At 41.1% G+C, this 22,403-nt stretch overlaps 1 protein-coding gene across 2 annotated transcripts in view; it reads left to right on the top strand.

Annotated features, from left to right (window-relative positions):
- Positions 1–22,144, top strand: part of LOC109894302 (leucine-rich repeat transmembrane protein FLRT2) — a 57,096-nt gene extending 34,952 nt beyond the window's left edge. The window contains exons 1-2 of one of the 2 annotated variants that reach the window (XM_020487699.2): positions 2,406–3,243; positions 16,966–22,144. In XM_020487699.2, coding sequence (XP_020343288.1) covers positions 17,549–19,594 — 2,046 coding nt within the window. In that variant the 5' untranslated portion in view covers positions 2,406–3,243; positions 16,966–17,548 and the 3' untranslated portion in view covers positions 19,595–22,144. Of the gene's footprint in view, positions 1–2,405; positions 3,244–16,965 lie in introns of those variants that run through there. The other variant, XM_020487700.2, reaches the window with a different exon arrangement.
- The last annotated feature ends 259 nt before the right edge of the window (positions 22,145–22,403 follow it).

Consider the following 22,403-nt stretch of genomic DNA (forward strand, 5'->3'; position numbering starts at 1 on the left):
CGCCTTCAATATGGCAGACCAATCCAAATTCCTCTCTCCGCATGTCCAGCCCACTCAATTTTCTCAGCCAATCATGGCTAGTGGGAATGTTACTGTCTTTTTCTGTAGCTTAACAAACAAGGCTCGTAATTTAACAATTTTTTTTCGTATTTACAGATGGCATACAAGTTTGTTATTAAGGCACATGTTCCAGGAGGCATTTCTGCCAAAAAAACGCATTTTGATCAAATTAAATTAAAAGGGTTTAAATGGCTCTCCTGGGAAGTCGTGACTTGCAAAATACGCCTAGTTTTCTGAAACGGGTCACATATACTAAATAAAACAAAGTATTTGAACAACAGTGCAGAAAGTGTGGTTTCTAAATATTGTGTCTTGAACTAGATTTAACCTCATGTCCCTGAATGTTCCATAGTTCCCTAATCTACCTGAAACCTACCGGTCAGATGAAAGTTTTTGGACAAAATCCTAACTATATTTGTAAGTACGGTGTCCAGTAGAGGTCGGTGTTGCAAAGCAGCTTGGAATTGAAGAAAGCACAGGAACCATGGCGAAATCTGTGGGATCTCGCATTTTGCAAAATACGTTTTAAAAAGCACGTGATCAAACGAAGCTTCAGACATCACTGATGACATACTTCTGATAAAGCAATACACGCATAGGGACACTGCTTTGAAGTTAACTGCTTAGTAATTTTGATGCATGCCTCTCCCCTATATCGACATAACATGAAAGGCCGCTCAGCAAGGAAGAAGCCGCTGCTCCAAAACCGCCATAAAAAAAGCCAGACTATGGTTTGCAACTGCACATGTGGACAAAGATCATACTTTTTGGAGAAATGTCCTCTGGTCTGATGAAACAAAAATATAACTGTTTGGCCATAATGAACATTGTTATGTTTGGAGAAAAGAGAGGGAGGCTTGCAAGCCGAAGAACACCATCCCAACCGTGAAGCACAGGGGTGGCAGCATCATGTTGTGGGGGTGCTTTGCTGCAGGAGGGACTGGTGCACTTCACAAAATATATGGCATCATGAGGAAAGAAAATTACGTCGATATATCGAAGCAACATCGCAAGACATCAGTCAGGAAGTTAAAGCTTGGTCGCAAATGGGTCTTCCAAATGAACAATGACCCCAAGCATACTTCCAAAGTTGTGGAAAACTGGCTTAAGGACAACAAAGTCAAGGTATTGGAGTGGACATCACAAAGCACTGACATCAATCTTATAGAAAATGTGTTGGCAGAACTGAAAAACCGTGTGGGAGCAAGGAGGCCTACAAACCTGACTCAGTTGCACCAGCTCTGTCAGGAGGAATGAGCCAAAATTCACCCAACTTATTGTGGGAAGCTTGTGGAAGGATTCCCGAAACGTTTGACCCAAGTTAATCAATTTAAAGGCAATGCTACCAAATACAAATTGAGTTTATGTAAACATCTGACCCACTGGGAATGTTATGAAAGAAATAAAAGCTGAAATAAATCATTCTCTCTACTATTATTCTGACATTTCACATTCTTAAAAAAAAGTGGTGATCGTAACTGACCTAAAACAGGGAATTGTTACTTGGATTAAATGTCAGGAATTGTGAAAAACTGAGTTTAAATGTATTTGGCTAAGGTGTTTGGAAACTTCTGACTTCAACTGTATTTAAAACCAGACACAGATGAAAGGACAAACATATAAGTATCTTTGCCAGATATGAATAAGATCAACTTTTAATTATATTTGCTGACATCCTACGGTCCAATTTTGGCACCAGTAGAGTACCTACCTATATAAACCACGCCTCTCCACAAACATGCCTTCTCCGATGTTGGTTACAAGTGCAAATTTAAATTAGGTAAGATAATATCATCTTACCATTGGTGTATTCAAATTTGAGTTAAGGTGATGTCACATTGTCACTCTGATAATTAATCCAAGTGTTTGACATGGGGGAGGGGCCCAGTAACTTTATGATCAAACTTAATCAATTTAGAAGCAACAGTAATTTTTCGTACTTTGGTCATCATACGTTGATCTGGTTTCTTTCAAACATCACCCAATTGAATGAAAATCATGATTTTACCTCTGGAACAGCTTGGGGTCCCTGAAGAGGGAATTGAAACCCACTGACTGATTTAGTCAACCAACCATTCTCAATTGGCCCTAGGCCATACGTGAGTCTTTCATAAACCAGCAACACTCCATAGTCCTTCATAATAAATCAAAATATGGCCTAACACAACACATTACATAAACTGGAATGACACTCATTTAGGGTTGTACAAAAATACCAATGTGAAAACCACACCATAAAATATTTTAAAACAATCCTCCTCCCCTACATTTGAATTATCACTAAAAGAGCAAAGAAGCCATTTGTAAACTGTAAAGAACCATTGAAGAGCTCAAAGGGTTCTTTGAGTCATTATGGTTCCACATAGAACCATCACCATTCCCAAAGAACTCTTGAGGAACACACATTTTTTAGTGTGTAGTGTAGGATGACTAGTCATCTTGAAATGGTGGGAGAGACAGAGTGAGAAACGCTTAGGTGTGCGCCAGGGTGTGAGGAAGAGAGTTCGTGCGTGTGTGTGTGTGTGAGAGAGAGAGAGAGAGAGAGAGAGAGAGAGAGAGAGAGAGAGAGAGAGAGAGAGAGAGAGAGAGAGCGAGAGAGAGAGCGAGCGAGCAGTTGGGAAAGATCGCTATCAGCTGAATTCATTACAGTTAACGTCTCCCATGGGTTTCAAGGGGAAAAGGCAATTCTTGCATTAGCAATAAACAATCCAATGTTAGTCGTTTATGGCTAGGAAATCGGGCTGCTTTCTTGAGAACTGCGCGCAGTCGGTTCTTTTGGGTGTACATGAAGGGGTGGGAGACAAAAGTCCCATCTCTCCGCCGAATGTAATCCTTTAATCTTTTGAAGGCAGCGTTGAACTTGGTGGCGCCTCTGAACCAGCCCGGGAGGCGAAGGACTGCTGCTGTGGCATCGCCAGCGGAGTACAGGAGTAGCGGAGCATACCGGGGATAAACTGAATCGTTGCCCGGACCAGCATGCCCCCCCACAACAACCACCCGCCTCCGGGAATTCTCGGACAGAGCCGCTAGGACCCTGGAGTACACCAGTCAAGATGTGGAAGCCTGAAAGCCTGACAGAGTGAAAGCCTGCGCTGGGTGTCATTCACGGGGGAAACGGACCAGGGATAGTTCACCATGCCCCATGGATATACAATAAAACGACGTTCAGCATTCCTGAAAAAGGTGAAGACCATCTTACTGCATAAAACCAGTTTTATCGCTGACATCTGGATGTGCGTTATTAAATAACTACAGCGCTGTCCACTATAGCCTAATAACACTACGGTGGTAAATATACATATATTTTAAAACTTTAGCTAAAATAGGATAAATTTGATTTCACGCATATGGTTTATGTTTTACGTACAATATAGCCTATGGTTTTGTATGTAAAACAAGCCTATATGAAACACTGACTACATATTCTTTTTAAATGTACTTTATATGTATTTTCCATTTGATTTCAAATCAAGTACTTCAAGTGAGCCGTTTCAGACAAATCTATTGGCATTGTGAGTGTCGTTTTTCCCTTTTTGCGCAGCGTTTGAAATTCACCTGCGGTTCGTGACATATTGGTAATGATAAGGAACTTTTACCTACGCTGCTATTGGCAGCTGTAACTGACATTTATTTAAATTGCTGGCTATATTGACACATCGGCTCAGGATTCTATTTAAAGATGTTGCCAGTCCAGTGCTTCACCTGGATTAGGGACAGAGTTAGGTATTCACTATCCAGTTCAGAAGCTGATGATCCGTGTTACACAAAAACAAATGGTTATATATAGTGCCAAATAAGGGTTATTTGGCTTGTAACAATAGTGGAACCCTTTTTGATGCTATATATAACCGTTTTTTGAAGGTTCTATAAAGAACCATGCTCATACGGTTCTAAATGGAACCTTTATGGTGCTATGAACCCTTGTGTACAGTTTTTATAAAGAACTATAAAAAAAGGTTCCATATAGCACAAAAAAGGGTTCCACTATGGTTTCAACCCTTTTTAATGGTTCTTTATAGTATTTGTATTTTGCATTTATTATTGATCCCCATTAGCTGCTAACAAATCAACAGCAACTCTTCCTGAGGTCCAGCAACATAAGACAGTTACATACAGTTTCAAATACTACATGACATTACATTATATAACACCTTACCCAACACATACAGTGTATTCCCTCAGGCCACCATTCCACCACCACATATTTACAATACAACATACATGTCCACATGTGTAGAGTGCGTGTCTTATCATGTGTAAATGTGTCTGTGGAATAGAGTTCTATGTAGCTATGGCTCTATGTAGTACTGTGTGCCTCCCATTGTCTATATTACCTTTACTGAGAATGTTTTTTTTATAGAACCATTCTCAATCTCTAAGGTTCTACATGATGAAGAACCATACAGGGTTCTTTTTTCTGGTTAGCCAGAAAGAAGATTATTTTTAAAAAACAATTTAGTCCATAGCTCATTAGTGACACAAGGCCATATCTGAGGGTTACCTGAAACACCATTACTAGCTATAATCATTTTAGTCATATAATAGCAAAACAGATTAGATAAACTGGAATGACACTCTCACTCAAGGTTGCACAAAAAAAGCTGTGGGCAAACCACACCCCAAAATATTTGAATGAGCTGCCACCCCAACATTTTAATTACCACCAAAAGATGAAAGAACCCTTTTCTGTATAGCAAACAACCATTAAAGGGCTCAAAGGGTTCTTTGGGTCAGTATGGTTCCACATCGAACCATCATCCTTCCCAAAGAACCCTTGAGGAACACTAGTTGTCAGCCAGGCTTCGTTTCCTCCTGTCCTGGCAGGGTAAAAAGTAGAGGTTTACACTACATTATCAGATAATGTCTTGGACATTTTCAATGACATTTGAGGAAATGACAGCCAGCCAGGTGTAACTTCATTACTTGTCCCCATCTCTCTTCTCTACCTTTATAATTAATGTGGTCATATCTGGATCTCTGTCCCAGAGTTGTCATGCCCATAGGAGGCACAGGGACACATGCCCCCTCAGATTAGCCCAGTTTATTCTCCCTGTAACACTACTAGCCACCTAGCAATTATATGAGGTTGGCTTTAGCTAGCCCAAATAGGTTCCCGATCTCCAAACCTCATAACTAGCTACCAAGAGGCCATTTCAGGCTATCAATCAAGTTAGAGTAGCTAGCTTCCCTAACTAGTTTATCTGGCATGCATGCTGGCAAGGTTGGAAGACTTAAGAAAAGCAAGCAATAACTAAATGTACTGAATAAGACTCACATTCCTTTCAACCTTTAACCCAGAATTTAGCAGAGATGTAGAGAAACATATTTAGTTTCTTTTAAAAAAGAACCCCCCAGTCATGAGATACAGACAGCTAAAGAGGTATGCTTAGATATGCAGAAAAATATACATTTTAGTTTTTTTTACATAGAATTAAGCATAATGATTATGGCTATAGAATGCAGTAAAAAGCAGGTTCAGGTTTTTGAAAAATGCTAAATTCTTCAACTTCAGTGTGTGTGGGGGGCCATCCTCAAGTACTATTTTTCCCCTCAGATTTTTTGGGTTGCATGACGCCCCTGCTCAGCCCCTTCACCTTTAAATATTGATACTGCTTGAGGTTGCATAGGGTAGATATCGTCAGTTATGGGAGGTGGATTGCAAGTACATTTTTTACTGCTTGAATACAACTGAATTAGCCCACTCATGTTTAAATGTGAATCATTGTCTTACATGGGTCGTTCTTAAATTGCAGTGGCATTTGCAACCATACACAACACATTAAAAACTATTAATAATAGTTATGCAACAAACCTAACTTGCTGTTTATATTTTATAGTTTAAATTGAACTGTTTATTATTGATAAAACATAATGCAAGTCCTTTACTACAAGACTGTATACTTATTCATCGCTTAAAGTACTAAGGCAAGCAAACAGGCTTGTCCTAGTAGTGATGTGTGGAGTTGTATAGTTGTTTTGGGGATTTAGAAATATCTATTATTTAGAATGTTAGAAAGTGAACAAAAGTATTTCATATTTTGTACAGATCAATAGAACAAAAAAGGCAATTTAAATAAATAAAAAAAATTGCAGTATAATGTGTGTCCCTCAGTTCTATGTCATTGGTGTTAGCGCCTTGAAAATCACTCATTACAAAGATATACAGGGACCTTGAGTCTTCTCTCTAGTGGCAAATTGTTATCGGAGGAAGGGTCTATTTTAAAGAAAATTATTAGTTAATCACACCTTTTTAGTATGTCATACATTTGAGGATTCCATTGATCATTTGGTGTGTCTAAATCCAAAGTGTCACTTAGTTTTACTAAATTTAAATGAAGGGCAATAACATTGTCAGAAAGATTATTAATCATATCACTTTAGCAAAAGATGTTTAAAGTATTGATAACCTTAGGATTTAGCATTTGTGACCTCCATTTCAGAAAATCCTAATTTACCTAAAATATCTTGTTGGTGTTACCATCATTGATGTTATTACTCTTACCAGTGGCACAATGTTATCATTGTGGTAAAAATGATTAAACATCATTAAGCTACCATATTAGTTGGTTTAGAATAGGATGTATCCAAATATTTTTTCTCCCAAATGCCACTGTATTTCAAGAATGACCCACATGCTCTTTTGTATCTGGTATGATGTCAACTCTCCATTTTAGGTTTTAGAGCATAATTGTCATCAATGGCATATATAGGCAAATCAACTTCACTGGAGTATTGTTGCCCATGCTTTAGCTTCAGTTGCAAGATTCTGTTCCCCCTCTAACTAAAACAACTGAATCACAACATTTCACATTTTAATAGAACTGACGTGTGTATGTGTATGTGTGCATGCATGTATGTGTGTTTTGAGAGAGAGACATTATAAAATGTAATTCTTCATGTGTATCTCTCTCTCTCTCTCTCATTACTATTGGAGGACTGTGCAGTGCTTCTTGTGAGTGCAGTGGAGCAAATCTCTGCCCATCACCGTGGCATTTGACAGATTAAACAGCTCAATGCCCAGAGCCAGTGATCTCTTTAGCATCACTCACTTACTTCACCACTATTCAAAATACATGTGGGAGCTTTTCTTTATTCCTGACTAAATTTACTTTACTTATTTATTGATTGATCTATTTATTCATTTATGTATGCATTTGTTTTTCAATTTATTTCTCTCTCTCACTCTGATTATTTCATTCAGCATTTCTTGCCAGCTTCAGCACATGCAGCAAAGAAATTGTTCTATACATTTTAAAAAGTTGAAAATGTACAGGTAATTGCCAAAATAAAGAAAACAATTGAGTAAATTAGGGATACAACGTCTATTGAAAGCATGTGCTTCCACACAGATGTGGTTTCTGAGTTAATGAAGTAATTAAGATCCCATCATGCTTAGGGTCATGTATAAAAACGCCCAGTTGCCGATTCTTTTGGCTACCATGGCTAGAAGAAGAGATCTCAGTGAGTTTAAATGAGGGGTCTCAAACGTGCATTGCGAGTTTCAAATGTGTGTGTACGTGTGTGCACGCACGCGCAGTCCTTTCTCGAGGCAGGAGCTCAAAATAATAAAAGGGCATTCCCCCGATTCAATTTTGTTTTTTACTTTCATAATTAATATCTTGAGTTTGGTAACATAACAATTAGCTCTGTAGTGAACGTTTTACACAGGCCTATTTCTTTTTGCAACAAAACACATTCACTCATAATCACAAATTGTAAGCAGGCTAGACTGAACAATAATATAATTGCAACATGTAAAGTGTTGGTCCCATGTTTCATGAGCTGAAATAAAAGATCCCAGAAATGTTCCATACGCAAAAAAAGCTTATTTCTCTCAAATTTTGTGCACAAATTTGATTACATCCCTGCTAGTGAGCTTTTCTCCTTTGCCAAGATAATCCATCCACCTGACAGGTGTGGCATATGAATAAGATGATTAAACAGCATTATCATTACACAGGTGCTCCTTGTGCTGGGGTCAATACAAGTTCACACAACACAATGCCACAGATGTCTCAAGTTTGGAGGGAAAATGCAAGTGGGATCCTAACTGCAGGAATGTCCACCAGATCTGTTGCCAGAGAATTGAATGTTAATTTCTCTACCATAAGCCGCCTCTTGCTTCGTTTTTGAGAATTTGGCAGTATGTCCAATCAGCTTCACAACAGCAGACCAGGACCTCCACATCTGGCTTCTTCACCAGCGGGATCATCTTAGACCAGCCATCCGGACAGCTGATGAAACTGGGTTTGCACAATCAAAGAATTTCTGCCAGAAACAGTCTCAGGGAAGCTCATCTGCATGCTCGTTGTCCACACCAGGGTCTTGACCTGACTGAGGTTCGGCCTTGTAACCGACTTCAGTGGGCAAAGGCTCACCTTCAATGGCCACTGGCATGCTGATGAAGTCTGCTCTTCACGGATTAATCCCGGTTTCAACTGTACCGGGCAGATGGCAGAAAGCTTTAATGGGGTCGTGTGGGGGAGCGGTTTGCTGATGTCAATAGAGTGTCCCATGGTTATGGTATGGGCAGGCATAAGCTTTGGACATTGAACACAATTGCATTTTATCGATGGAAATTTGAATGCACAGAGATACCATCACCTCATGTTTCAGCATGATAAGGCACAGCCCCATGTCTCAAAGATCTGTACACAATTCCTGGAAGCTGATAATGTCCCAGTTCTTCCAATGACTGCATATTCACCAGACATGTCACCCATTAAGCCTGTTTGGGATGCTCTGGGTCAACGTTTACGACATTGTGCTCCAGTTCCAACCATATCTAGCAACTTCACACAGCCATTTAAGAGTGGGACAACATTCCACAAGCCACAATCAACAGCCTGATCAACTCTATGCGAAGTAGATGTGTCGCGCTGCATGAGGCAAATGGTGGTCACACCAGACACAGAGTTTTTTAGGCCCCTACTTTTTTTAAGGTATCTGTGACCAACAGATGCATATGCGAAGGAGATGTGTCGCGCTGCATGAGGCAAATGGTGGTCGCACCAGATACTGAGAGTTTTTAAGGCCCCTACTTTTTTTTAAGGTATCTGTGACCAACAGATGCATATCTGTATTCCCAGTCATGTGAAATCCATTGATTTATTTATTTCAATTGACTGATTCCCTTATATCAACTGTAAATCTTTGAAATTGTTGCATGTTGCATTTATATTTTTGTTCAGTGTAGTTACAGTGCCTCCTATAGACATGATTGACATCAGGAGAAGAGGGTGGGCAATCAGCTGATCATTGATGTTGATGATTGATGTAAATCTTGTCTTTAGCTAGCTCTATTTCTTTTACTGATTGTTACGTCTGCATGTCTTTCTGCCTCTCTCTGCTCCACGTATCAACCAACCAGATCGAATATTGATGATGTAGGCTAAATCAAGTGTTATCAAGTGTTAATCAAATGGTATGCTGCTGTGGCAGTAATGTTGATACTTAAACTAGGTAGTTAGCTACACATACTCAACCGGTGACCGCATGTCTCAAACCATGCATGTTTGGATACCCAGCACACAATCTCTGTACAGGGCATACTGGGAAAAAGGTTAAACCGGGACTGGGTGTGGGGTGGCAAGCTTTATGACGACTTGCGGGCAGTGAGTTGATTATACCACCAGCAAAGGGGCATGTGTTCTGCACAGGTAGAGCCTATCTGAGCGTATGTGTGTCTCAGTCACCAGATCTCAACCCAATTTAACTCTTATGGGAGACTCTGGAGGAGTGCCTGAGACAGCGTTTTCCACCATCATCAACAAACACCAAATTATTGAATTTCTCAGGAAAGAATGGTGTCCCTTTCCCTCCAATGGAGTTCCAAACACATGTAGAATATATGCCAAGGCACATTGAAGCTGTTCTGGTGGCCCAACGCCCTAAGACACTTTATGTTGGTATTTTCTTTATTTTGGCAGTTGGGGAGTAACGGATTACAAAAAAACAGTAACTGTATTCCGTTACGTTTTCAGCCAAAATATTGTAATCAGATTACAGATACTTTTGAAAATTATTACTTTTAAATTCAGAATGTATGTTTGCGAAGGAAAAATTGTTGAGACTTCTGTTTTTTTCAATGACATTCAAATCAGCATTGAAAAAATTTGCCAGTTTATGTTTGTTCCACCTGAGCGAGTCTGACCACAAGTCTGACACACCAAATGTGTTCAATGGATCGTGAGAAAAGAGCAGGAATAGGCTTTAGTAGGCTACAGTCCATGCTATGTCTTCCAATGGTGCGACTGCTGTCGGCATCCAAAGAGTATCCAACTTGAATAAACACTTCGGGGTAAGGATGACAGGAGTGGTATGGTCTACGGCGATACGGATATGACTTATTATTGATATCTACATAGCGCATTGATGTGAATCACAATGCAGCTCTCTCATTTAGCTATTTGAGCCTTTTAGATTGTGGTTGTTGTGGATGGCTGCTCACAAATCTTTCTGTGTATTTGAACCCAATAATGGTTGAATTGAAGAAGTTGAAGCTGCTTATCAATCATAGTTTTTGAAACCAGTGGACAGCCAGTAAAAATGCACTCTTGCAACAGCTGCATAGTGCAAATCCAAGCCTATGGAATAAAATGGGTATTTTATTGCTCAATCTAATTCATGCTGATAAACAAAATAATTCATAGGCCTAACTGACACATGCTCAAACTCACACACTTTTTTATAGAATTAAAAAGGGGCAATCTGAAGTTGCTACATACATTTTTTGACTTATAAAATTATATATATTTATATACAACCCTTGAATGAATATGTGTCCAAACTTTTGATTGGTATAGTACATACAGTACCAGTCAAATGTTTTGACACACCTACTCATTCAAGGGGTTTTCTTTATTTTTTAGTTTATACTATTTTCTATATTGTAGAATAAAAGTGACATTAAAACTTGGAAATAACACATGGAATCATGTAGTAACCCAAAAAGTTTTAAGCTAATCAAAATTGATTTTATATTTGAGATTCTTCAAAGTAGCCTCCCATTAAGTTGATGACAGCTTTGCACACTCTTGGCATTCTATCAACCAGCTTCATGAGATAGTTTCCTGGAATGCATTTCAATTAACAGGTGTGCCTTCTTTAAAGTTAATTTGCAGAATTGATTTCCTTCTTAATGTGTTTGAGCCAATCAGTGTGTTGTGACAAGGTAGGGGTGGTTTACAGAAGATAGCCCTATTTGGTAAAAGACCAAGTCCATATTATGGCAAGAACAGCTGAAATAAGCTGAGAGAGAAATGACTGTACCTCATCACTTTAAGACATGAATGTCAGTCAATCCAGAACTGTGAAAGTTTCTTCAAGTGCAGTTGCAAAAACTATGAAGCGCTGTGATGAAACTGGCTTTCATGAGGACCGCCACAGGAAAGGAGGACCCAGAGTTACCTATGCTGCAGAGGATAATTTTATTATATTTTACCGTCCTTGTAAATTGCAGCCAAAATAAATTATTCACGGAGTTCATGTAACAGACACATCTCAAAATCAACTGTTCAGAGGAGACTGCGTGAACCAGGCCTTCATGGTCGAATCTCTGCAAAGAAACCACTACTAAAGGACATCAATAAGAAGAAGAGACATGCTTGGGCCAGGAAACGCGAGCAATGGACATTAGACCTGTGGAAATCTGTCTTTGGTCTGATGAGTCCAAATTTGAGATTTTTCAATCCAAATGCTGTGTCTTTGTGAGACACAGAGTAGATGAACAGATGATCTCCACATGTGTGGTTCCCACTGTGAAGCATGGAGGCAGAGGTGTGATGGTTTGAGCGTGCTTTGCTGGTGACACTGTCAGTTATTTATTTAAAATTCAAGGAACACGTAACCAGCATGGCTACCACAGCAATCTGCAGCGATACGCCATCCCATCTGGTTTGGGTTTAGTCGGACAATCATTTGTTTTTCAACAGGCCAATGACTCAACACACCTCCAGGGTGTGTAAGGGCTATTTGACCAAGGAGAGTGATGGACTGCTGCATCAGATGACTTGGCCTCCACACTCACCCAACCTCAACCCAATTGAGATTGTTTGGGATGTTTTGCTTTGGACTGCAGAGTGAAGGAAAAGCAGTGAACATGTGCTCAGCATATGTGGGAACTCCTTCAAGACTGTTTGAAAAGTATTCCAGATGAAGCTTGTTAAGAAAATGCCACGCGTGTGCAAAGTTTTCATCAAGGCAAAGGCTGGCTATTTGGAGTATCTCAACATACAGTGGGACAAAAAGTATTTAGTCAGCCACCAATTGTCCAAGTTCTCCCACTTAAAAAGATGAGAGAGGCCTGTAATTTTCATCATAGGTACACTTGAACTATGACAGACAAAATGAAAAAAAAAAAACAGAAAATCACATTGTAGGATTTATGAATTTATTTGCAAATTATGGTGGAAAATAAGTATTTGGTCACCTACAAAAGTTTCTCTCAATACTTTGTTATATACCCTTTGTTGGCAATGACAGAAGTCAAATGTTTTCTATAAGTTCAATTTTGGCCCATTTCTCCATGCAGATCTCCTCTAGAGCAGTGATGTTTTGGGGCTGTTGCTGGGCAACACAGACTTTCAACTCCCTCCAAAGACTTTCTATGGGGTTGAGATCTGGAGACTGGCTAGGCCACTCCAGGACCTTGAAATGCTTCTTACGAAGTCACTCCTTCGTTGCCCGGCGGTGTGTTTGGGATCATTGTCATGCTGAAAGACCCAGCCACGTTTCATCTTCAATGCCCTTGCTGATGGAAGGAGGTTTTCACTCAAAATCTCATGATACATGGCCCCATTCATTCTTTCCTTTACACGGATCAGTCGTCCTGGTCCCTTTGCAGAAAAACAGCCCCAAAGCATGATGTTTCCACCCCCATGCTTCGCAGTAGGTATGGTGTTCTTTGGATGCAACTCAGCATTCTTTGTCCTCCAAACACGACATGTTGAGTTTTTACCAAAAAGTTATATTTTGGTTTCATCTGACCATATGACATTCTCCCAAACTTCTATTGGATCATCGAAATGCTCTCTAGCAAACTTCAGACGGGCCTGGACATGTACTGGCTTAAGCAGGGGGACACGTCTGGCACTGCAGGATTTGAGTCCCTGGCAGCAGGCTTTGTTACTTTGGTCCCAGCTCTCTGCAGGTCATTCACTAGGTCCCCCCGTGTGGTTCTGGGATTTTTGCTCACCGTTCTTGTGATCATTTTGACCCCACAGGGTGATATCTTGCGTGGAGCCCCAGATCAAGGGAGATTATCAGTGGTCTTGTATGTCTTCCATTTCCTAATAATTGCTCCCACAGTTGATTTCTTCAAACCAAGCTGCTTACCTATTGCAGATTCAGTCTTCGCAGCCTGGTGCAGGTCTACAATTTTGTTTCTGCTCTCCTTTGACAGCTCTTTGATCTTGGCCGTAGTGGAGTTTGGAGTGTGACTGTTTGAGGTTGTGGACAGGTGTCTTTTATACTGATAACAAGTTCAAACAGGTGCCATTAATACAGGTAATGAGTGGAGGACAGAGGGGCCTCTTTAACATGAAGTTACAAGTCTGTGAGAGCCAGAAATCTTGCTTGTTTGTAGGTGACCAATTACTTATTTTCCACCATAATTTGCAAATAAATTCATTAAAAATCCTACAATGTGATTTTTCAGGATTATTTATCTCATTTTGTCTGTCATAGTTGAAGTGTACCTATGATGAAAATTACAGGCCTCTCTCCTCTTTTTAAGTGGGAGAACTTGCACAATTGGTGGCTGACTAAATACTTTTTTGCCCCACTGCATATATAAAATAAATGTTTAACACTTTTTTGGTTCTACATTATGTGTTATTTCATAGTTTTGATGTCTTCACTATTATTCTACAATGTAGAAAATAGTACAAATAAAGAAAAACCCTTGAATGAGTAGGTGTGACCCAACATTTTTTACTAGTACTGTACATACAGTTGAAGTCGGAAGTTTACAAACACTTAGGTTGGAGTCATTAAAACTAGTTTTTCAACTACTCCACAAATTTCTTGTTAACAAACTATAGTTTGGGCAAGTTAGTTAGTACATCTACTTTGTGAATGACACAAGTCATTTTTCCAACAACTGTTTACAGACAGGTTATTTCACTTATAATTCACTGTATCACAATTCCAGTGGGTCAGAAGTTTACATACACTAAGTTGACTCTGCCTTTAAACAGCTTGGAAAATTCCAGAAAATGATGTCATGGCTTTAGAAGATTTCTGATAGGCTAATTGACATCATTTGATAGGAGACAGAGCGGTATGACGGCTGCGTGGTCCCAGGGTGTTTATACTTGCATACTAATGTTTGTACAGATGAACATGGTACCTTCAGGCGTTTGTAAATTGCACCCAAGGATGAACCAGACTTGTGGAGATCTACAATTTTGTTTCTGAGGTCTTGGCTGGTTTCTTTTGATTTTCCCTTGATGTCAAGCAACGAGGTACCGAGTTTGAAGGTAGATCTTGAAATACATCCACAGGTACACCTCAAATGATGTCAATTAGCCTATCAGAATCTTCTAAAGCCATGACATAATTTTCTGGAATTTTTACTGATAAAAAATGTGGACAGGTAACTAGTAACTGTAATGGATTACATTTAGAAAGTAACCTAGCCAACCCTGTTTATACTGAATGTTATTAGATCTTCAACCAAAACCTAATATTAGACAAAGGGAACTTGAGTTTACAAATAACCCCCCAAAAAGTATACTTATTTATTTAATTAACACCCTGTGTGAAAAATGTATTGCCCCCTTACACTCAATAATGTATGGTACCACCTTTAGCCCCAAATGACCACAACCATTGTTTAAAGCTTTATTTGACTAGGCAAGCCAATTAAGATCAAATTCTTACTTACAATGACAGCCTACCAGGGAAAAGTGGATTAACTGCCTTGTTCAGAGGCAGAACGACAGATTTTTACCATATCAGCTCAGGGATTTGATCCAGCAACCTTTTGGTTACTGGCCCAATGCTCTAAACTCTAGGCTACCTGCCACCCCAAATGCTCGCTGTAGTTGTTATTTATTCTCTCACATCGCTGTGGAAGAATTTTGATTTCATTTCCAGTCCTGACACAAAATCTCAATTGGGATTAGGTCTGCCAAATCTTAAAATGTGTTGCTTTTTAACAATTTTTATGTAGACTTGATTATTTGTTTTGGGGCGACAGGTAGCCTAGTGGTTAGAGCATTGTACCCGAAAGGTTGCAAGATCAAATCCCAAAGCTTACAAAGTTAAAAATATATAATAATTAATTATAATACATTTTTTAAAATAATAATCTGTCGTTCTGCCCCTGAACAAGGCAGTTAACCCACCGTTCCTAGGCCGTCATTGAACATAAGAATTTGTTCTTAACTGACTTGCCTAGTTAAATAAATATACAAAATAAAATGTTTTTGGGGATCATTGTCTTGCTGCATGACCCAACTTCAAGCTTCACCTCACAGATGTATGGCCTGACATTATCCTGTAGAATCCTTGATACAGAGCAGAATTCAATGTTCCTTCTATTAAGGCAAGTCGTCATGGTCCTGAGGCAGCAAAGCATCTCCAAACCATCACACTACCACCACCATTCTTGACCATTGGTATGAGGTTTTTACTGTGGAATGCAGTGTTTGGTTTTTGCCAGACAAAATGGGACCCATCTTGTCTAAATAGTTGACTGAAGTTTGCCAGAAAAAACCTGGAAGCACCTGGATGATCATCAAGACTCTTGGAAAAATGTTCTATGGACAGATGAGTCAAAAGTTTAACTGCTCTGTATCGGAGAATTCTACAGGAGAATGTCAGGCCATCTGTGAGCTGAAACGCAGCTGGGTTATGCAGCCAGACAATGATCCAAAACATACAATAAAGTCTACATGAAAATGGCTAAAAAACAACACATTTTACATTTAGGAATGGCCTAATCAAAAGACCAGACACAATCCCAATTGAGATGTTGTGGCAGGACTTGAAGCGAGCAGTTCATGCTTGAAAACCAACAAATATTTCTGAGTTAAAGCAATTCTGCATGCACGTGTGGGCCAAAATTCCCCCACAGCGACATGAGTGACTGATCAACAACTACAGGAAGTGTTTGTTTGGAGTCATTGCAGCTAAAGGTGGCACAACCAGTTATTGAGTGCAAGGAGGGCAATTACTTTTTTTGCACAGGATCATTGGGTGTTGCATAAATTTGTTTATGAAATAAATTAAATGAGTATGTAATTGTTGTGTTATTGGATAACTCAGGTTACCTTTATCTAATAGGTTTTGGTTGAAGATCTGATAACATTCAATATCAAAAATATGCAAAAGTAAAGAATGTTAAAAAGGGGGAAAATACTTTTTCACAGCACTGAAAATGCGCAACTCCACACAATAATGTTTCCATTGTTCCATTATTATATGGCCACAATTGGATTAAACCTACAATGCTTCATGGACATTTTCATTGGCACTTCTACCTGTGATTCATTTGTAAAACTATGCTACAGATCACAATGGCCAGCTGTTTCATTCTTACAGTTTCCTGTAAGGAAACTGTCATGTAAAAGTGTTACATAATTTTTTACAACAAGAGCATTATTCAACGTTCACTGTTTTATATAACATCCACTGCTGCAACACATGTCTGGTGAAGGATATGAAATAAGTGTGTCTATCAGATGAAAAGCATAAGTCTGGTAAACTTTTGTTGAAAGATATGCTTCACAAGATGTGATGCATAAGTCAATTCATGTTGAGTCTGTTCTCTCTAATTTACAATGCTTCACTTTGTATTTGAGGGATAGAAACTGAAGTCTTCCTTTCTGTTAATTTAGAGGGAAAGCATGCATTCTAAGATCATCCAACTGATTTCTCCATTTGTCTCTTTGAAAATAGGCCTCTGGATCCAAATGTCAATTCCAACGGAGGCAGCATCAGTCTGGGCCCAGCCGTGTGTAACGTGAGCGAGTGAAACAACGAGAGAGTGAAAGACAGAGAGAGAGGAAGAGAAGGAGAAGGAGGGGTCTCTCCGATGATAACCCTGAGTGTACCATACATGGCTCTCTGGTAGCCACCATTTTAAATTGGCCCTTACAGTGCACTGCAGCGGCTGACTGAGAGTGAAAATGTGATGAGCTTTGCTATCATCCCCTGTAGCGAGCTAGTGAGTGTGGATGGCGGCCGGTGAAGGAGGCACATTGCTTAATGAGACCATTGCTCTTGTGTTAGGACGCTTAGGACAGGCAATTACGGAGGAATTACCACCAGAGGCCTTCTCCAGCACTGCTGCTGCTGCCGCTCCACCACTGCTTACTGCTGGAGCAGCAAACTAAGCATTCACAGCTGGTTACAGAACTTTTTTATTCGGGTGGATTTTTACTATTTTTGTTATTTTTTTTCTTTTTTGCTACTGGCTGTTGTGATTGTCATTTGTCGTTCTTTTAACGACAGCTCCATCAGTTCTGACCTATCGTTTATAATGGAGCTACATCCATTACGCGTGTGGAATAAGGACTGGGCCTCTTTCCTCAGGCCATGGATACCCATACTGCTGGGCCTGCACATGCAGTTCTACCGGGCGTCTGGCTCAAGCTGCCCAGAGGAGTGCCGCTGTGACAGGACCTTTGTTTACTGCAACGAGAGGAGCCTGACCTCGGTGCCTCTAGGGATCGGAGAGGGCTACAAGACCCTCTACCTCCACAACAACCAGATCAACAATGCCGGCTTCCCCTCTGAGCTTCACAATGTCGCCTCCGTGGAGACTGTCTATCTCTATGGTAACCAGCTGGACGAGTTTCCCATCAACCTGCCCAAGAATGTACGGGTACTGCACCTGCAGGAGAACAACATCCAGACCATCTCCAGGGCCGCGCTGGCTCAGCTGCTGTGGCTGGAGGAGCTCCACCTGGACGATAACTCTATCTCCACAGTTGGGGTGGAAGAAGGGGCATTCAGGGAGGCCGTCAGCCTCAAGATGCTCTTCCTCACCAAGAACCACCTGAGCAGTGTCCCTATTGGTCTCCCTGAGGACCTCAAAGAGTTGCGATTGGACGAGAACCGGATTGCAGTGATCACCGAGGAGGCGCTCAGGAATGTGACGAGGTTAGAGCGCCTCCTGCTGGACGGGAACCTGCTGACGGATGAGGGTGTGGCCCCTGGAACCTTCCAGGACCTGGTGACACTACGGGAGCTGTCTCTGGCGCGGAACTCCCTCACCTACCCGCCCCCGCTTCTCCCAGGGGATGTTCTGGTGAAGCTGAACTTTCAGGATAATCAGATGAATGAGATCCCTGTGACGGCCTTCGCGGGGCTGAGAAAGCTGGAGAGGCTAGATATTTCCAACAACCAGCTGCAGTCCCTGACAGAGGGGGTCTTTGATGGCCTCGTCAGCCTCAGACAGCTCACTGTTCGTAACAACCTTTGGCTGTGTGACTGCAGCATTAACTGGGTCATACTGTGGTTAAAGTCTCTGCCAGTCTCCCTCAACGTGCGCGGCTTCATGTGCCAGAAGCCCGAAACTGTCCGGGGCATGGTAATCAGAGAGCTGAACACCGAGCTTATCCAGTGCCCTCGCAGCACCACGGCTGCCCTGCTGCCCACCCACTTGCCCCCCACCTCGCCAGGCCTCACCACCCGCTTCCCTCCCTCCTCCACAGGCTACCCCTCAGACACAGAGTCTCTCTCTCCCCCATCCAGGCTCCCCTTCTCACCCACACATAACCCCCCTCTCCTCCCCTCCTCCCCTTCCAGAGGTGGGGAACAGAGGACTAACCTGCCACCCCTGGACCCTGAGCGGGAGACCCTGCAGATCAAGTTCACCATACTCAATGGTTCAGCCATCCACGTCAGCTGGGTGGCCTCCTTTCCTGTCACAGCCTACAAGGTCACCTGGGCCAAGATGGGTCCCAGCCTGTCGGGAGACACAGTGAGGGAGAGGATGGTGGGAGGGGAGCACCGGGGCATACGTTTGGTCAACCTCAAGCCTAAGTCCACCTACCGGATCTGTGTCATCCCGTTGGATGCGTTCAATAACTACCGGCCCAAGGATGATACAGTGTGTTCAGAGGCTGTGACTAAGCCGGTCTCCTATGGCCAAGGTAATAATACAGGGCCACCGGGGCCGGAGCAGGCCACCCAGCAGGACCCCAGTTCTCCCTTTCTTCTGGCTGGCCTCATCGGAGGGGCCGTGATCGTAGTTCTAGTGCTTTTCCTTAGCATATTCTGCTGGCACATGCACAAGAAGGGTCGGTCGTCCTCGGCCAAGTGGAAATACAATAAGGGCAGGAGAAAAGACGACTACTGCGAGGCAGGAACCAAAAAGGATAACTCTATACTGGAAATGACTGAGACCAGCTTCCAGATAGCGTCCCTGAACAACGAGCAGCTCCTCAAGGGAGACTACCGCATACAGCCCATTTATACCCCTAATGGGGGCATTGGCTTCAGAGACTGCCCTCTGGGAAGCAATAGCACAGTATACTGCAAGAACAATGTTCAAGCAGACGCAGACTTTTGCCGTACATGATGGTTTTGCATAGCAGAGTGTTATAGAACCCCCTTTGTATTAACAAATACACTTAACTACATACAGTACACTGAAAAGTATATTTCAAAGACCTCTGTGTCTGCAATGTAATTTATACACCGGCTGGGCTATAATGTTGAATTCAGCTAACTTTTATATTCCCTTAGTAAAAAATGCTAATTGATTTATAAGTTATTTATTTCTCAAAGTTGTGTAACTCGGTTCTGTGCAGACAGTTCTTTACAATCAGAGCTTTCTCTCATCATCTTATATTTTGAGCTCCATAAAGATTGGGCCATGTGGAAGTCATATGATAGTCAGACGGTCTACTCATTCCTATAAAAATAGCCTAGCCAGTAATGAGTCTAACATGCACAATGTCCATAACAGATATAGCTACATCCCATGTTTTGGCAATGGAAATTAAAACAAAAAGGGTTTATGTCATAGACTTGATGTGGCAACTCAATGTGACAGAGAGAACCAACCATTCAGGAAATGAGCTTTGGGGATAAATATTTTCTCACAGTAAGGATTTGAGAGAGAATGGGAGAGAGTATAGGAAGGAGGGAGGAAGGGGAGGGAAAGAGAGAGGGAGAGAATCTGTTCATTCAAATGCACCACAAGAGGGCAGAATTTGTCATTATTGTCAATGATTCATTCATGATTCTTGATCTTTTTATTTGCTTGGACATTGCTGAGTACTGAATAGTAGTTCTGCCTATGTAAGTAATACTGCAGTGAGTGTCTCTCTTTCATCATCTCATCTACATAACAAAGACACATTTCTATGAACACAGTTTTGAGAAGTGTTGGTCAAATGGCTGCATGGATTCCAGGGCTGGGTGACATAAAGTGTCTCAGATTAGATGTGCTGATCTATGATCACGTCCCCCTCTGTCATCTTATACAAAATTGGCTACACTGATCCTAGATCAGCACTCCTATTCTGAGATGCTTGATACATGCGGCGTCTGATTCAAGTACTTATTTCAGTAACAACACACGGTTATGTTGTTGGCCAGTGGTCATTCACCACAACTTGGAAATACTGTTCATGAAATGGTAGTAGGCTACTGTAGTTATGGAGTTTGTTGAACCTTTTGATTGTTTCCCAAGCTGTTTAAAAAAAACAGCTTGACTCAGCAAATCATGCACAGGTCATAAGTTTGCATCTTATGCCTTCCAAAAAAACGAAAATTAAAGCATAAGGAAGCTGTACGTCGTATAGTTGAGAATGAAAGATCAACAAGCACATCTGTCAAGATAGTTGGATACGAAGCAACTATTTGAGTTTATGTTCAGCAAAAAAAATATGTTATGGTAATATATTATATGTGCCTTGAAATGATCAGCTCATAATGTAAGATCTTTTGAATCCATGTGTTTTTTGCACAAAAGTGTAATGTAAATACATTCAATTGACATTGAATTGTTGTTGGAAAAAATTGATTGCCTCGTATTTGATTATTTATTTGTATCTTGTTGTCTTATCGCATCTCTTTATCACTTAAGAAATGTTTTATCTGTGATGCTACGGTCTTCTCTGGGAGAAATACACAAATTATGTAGAGAGTCTATATCATCGATGCTTTGAGTTATTTTTCTACCAAAATGTGTCCTCAGCTCTCACAAAAGTCGGGCCCTAATTTGGAAGGGACACGTGTAGGCTGGATAATAAATGTAAAAAAAAAAAAAAAGTCAAACACTGAATGGTACCCTTGAGAACAAATTCTGAGATGATGATACTGCAATTTGTTTGTCACAAAATGTATTGTGTCCCATATCAAACCGCTTGTCTAGGGAATGTGGAACATTGAGGGAAGGCTTTTATATCTCTAACATTCCAAAATGATATAGATTACTGTAGTAAGTTGCATCCCTCATCCTCAGACATTTTGTCAACCTCTGACATTCCATTTCATGAAGCTTCTATTCTAGCATCTATTTTTTAACGAGTCTCTAGTCTAGTGAAAGGTCATTTATGCTTTAGCCAAACTCTGCCCGCACTGAAGATCAGACAGACTTGTAGTCCACTTTGGCTCTCTGCCACCTTTTCTACTGATGGCTGCAATTACATGATCCGGTACCGATTCAGGTCATGGCTCGGCTGTTTTCCTCATTAGTCTTGAGCTGTGAGTCTTTGTGTGTGTCGCACATGGGGATGTGTGAAATGTACTCCTCAGCCTGAAGTGTCACTTCTTGCGCCAGCGAATAGCTAGCTTTTCACGAGGCGCAGACTGGTAAAATGCTTCAGGAGGGCGGTCATGTGTGTTAGCAAGGCAGAGGTCCTGAGTTTGCGTCAGGTATGGGCTGAATCTGGAATAATTGGTACTCGCTAAGCAATCAGCATGACGTCCTTTACATGTGTACACAGTATACTGTAGTGTGTGTGTACACACATATTCTCCCGTGATTCCTCTTGAGAGCAGAGGAATGAATTAGGTGTATAAACAGTATACCTATCTAAATGATCTCTAATCTATGTTCCTGGTGTGCCGGTGGAGACAGTAATCAGCCTTTAAATTCACACTTCCGTCTCCTTCAGTTGTGTGGTCATCTATAAAAGTAGATAAATAAATGCTCCCTCTCTGGGGAGATCAGTGTCTGTGAGTGAGATACTTTCATATTGAGGACAGATTTGAAGGTAGTGTATTCATACCATATGTGTGGTACTTTGTCCAGGTCTGCCACGGGCCCCAGTGTGGAGGAGTTTTACATCCCCTTTATAAAAATAGCAAAAAAGTTCAAATGATTGAGTGACAGGTTGGCACACACTCTGTATCTCCGCTGCGCAGCTGTAGGCACC

The sequence above is a fragment of the Oncorhynchus kisutch genome, linkage group LG7 (assembly GCF_002021735.2).
Source record: "Oncorhynchus kisutch isolate 150728-3 linkage group LG7, Okis_V2, whole genome shotgun sequence".
Taxonomy (NCBI): Eukaryota; Metazoa; Chordata; class Actinopteri; order Salmoniformes; family Salmonidae; genus Oncorhynchus; species Oncorhynchus kisutch.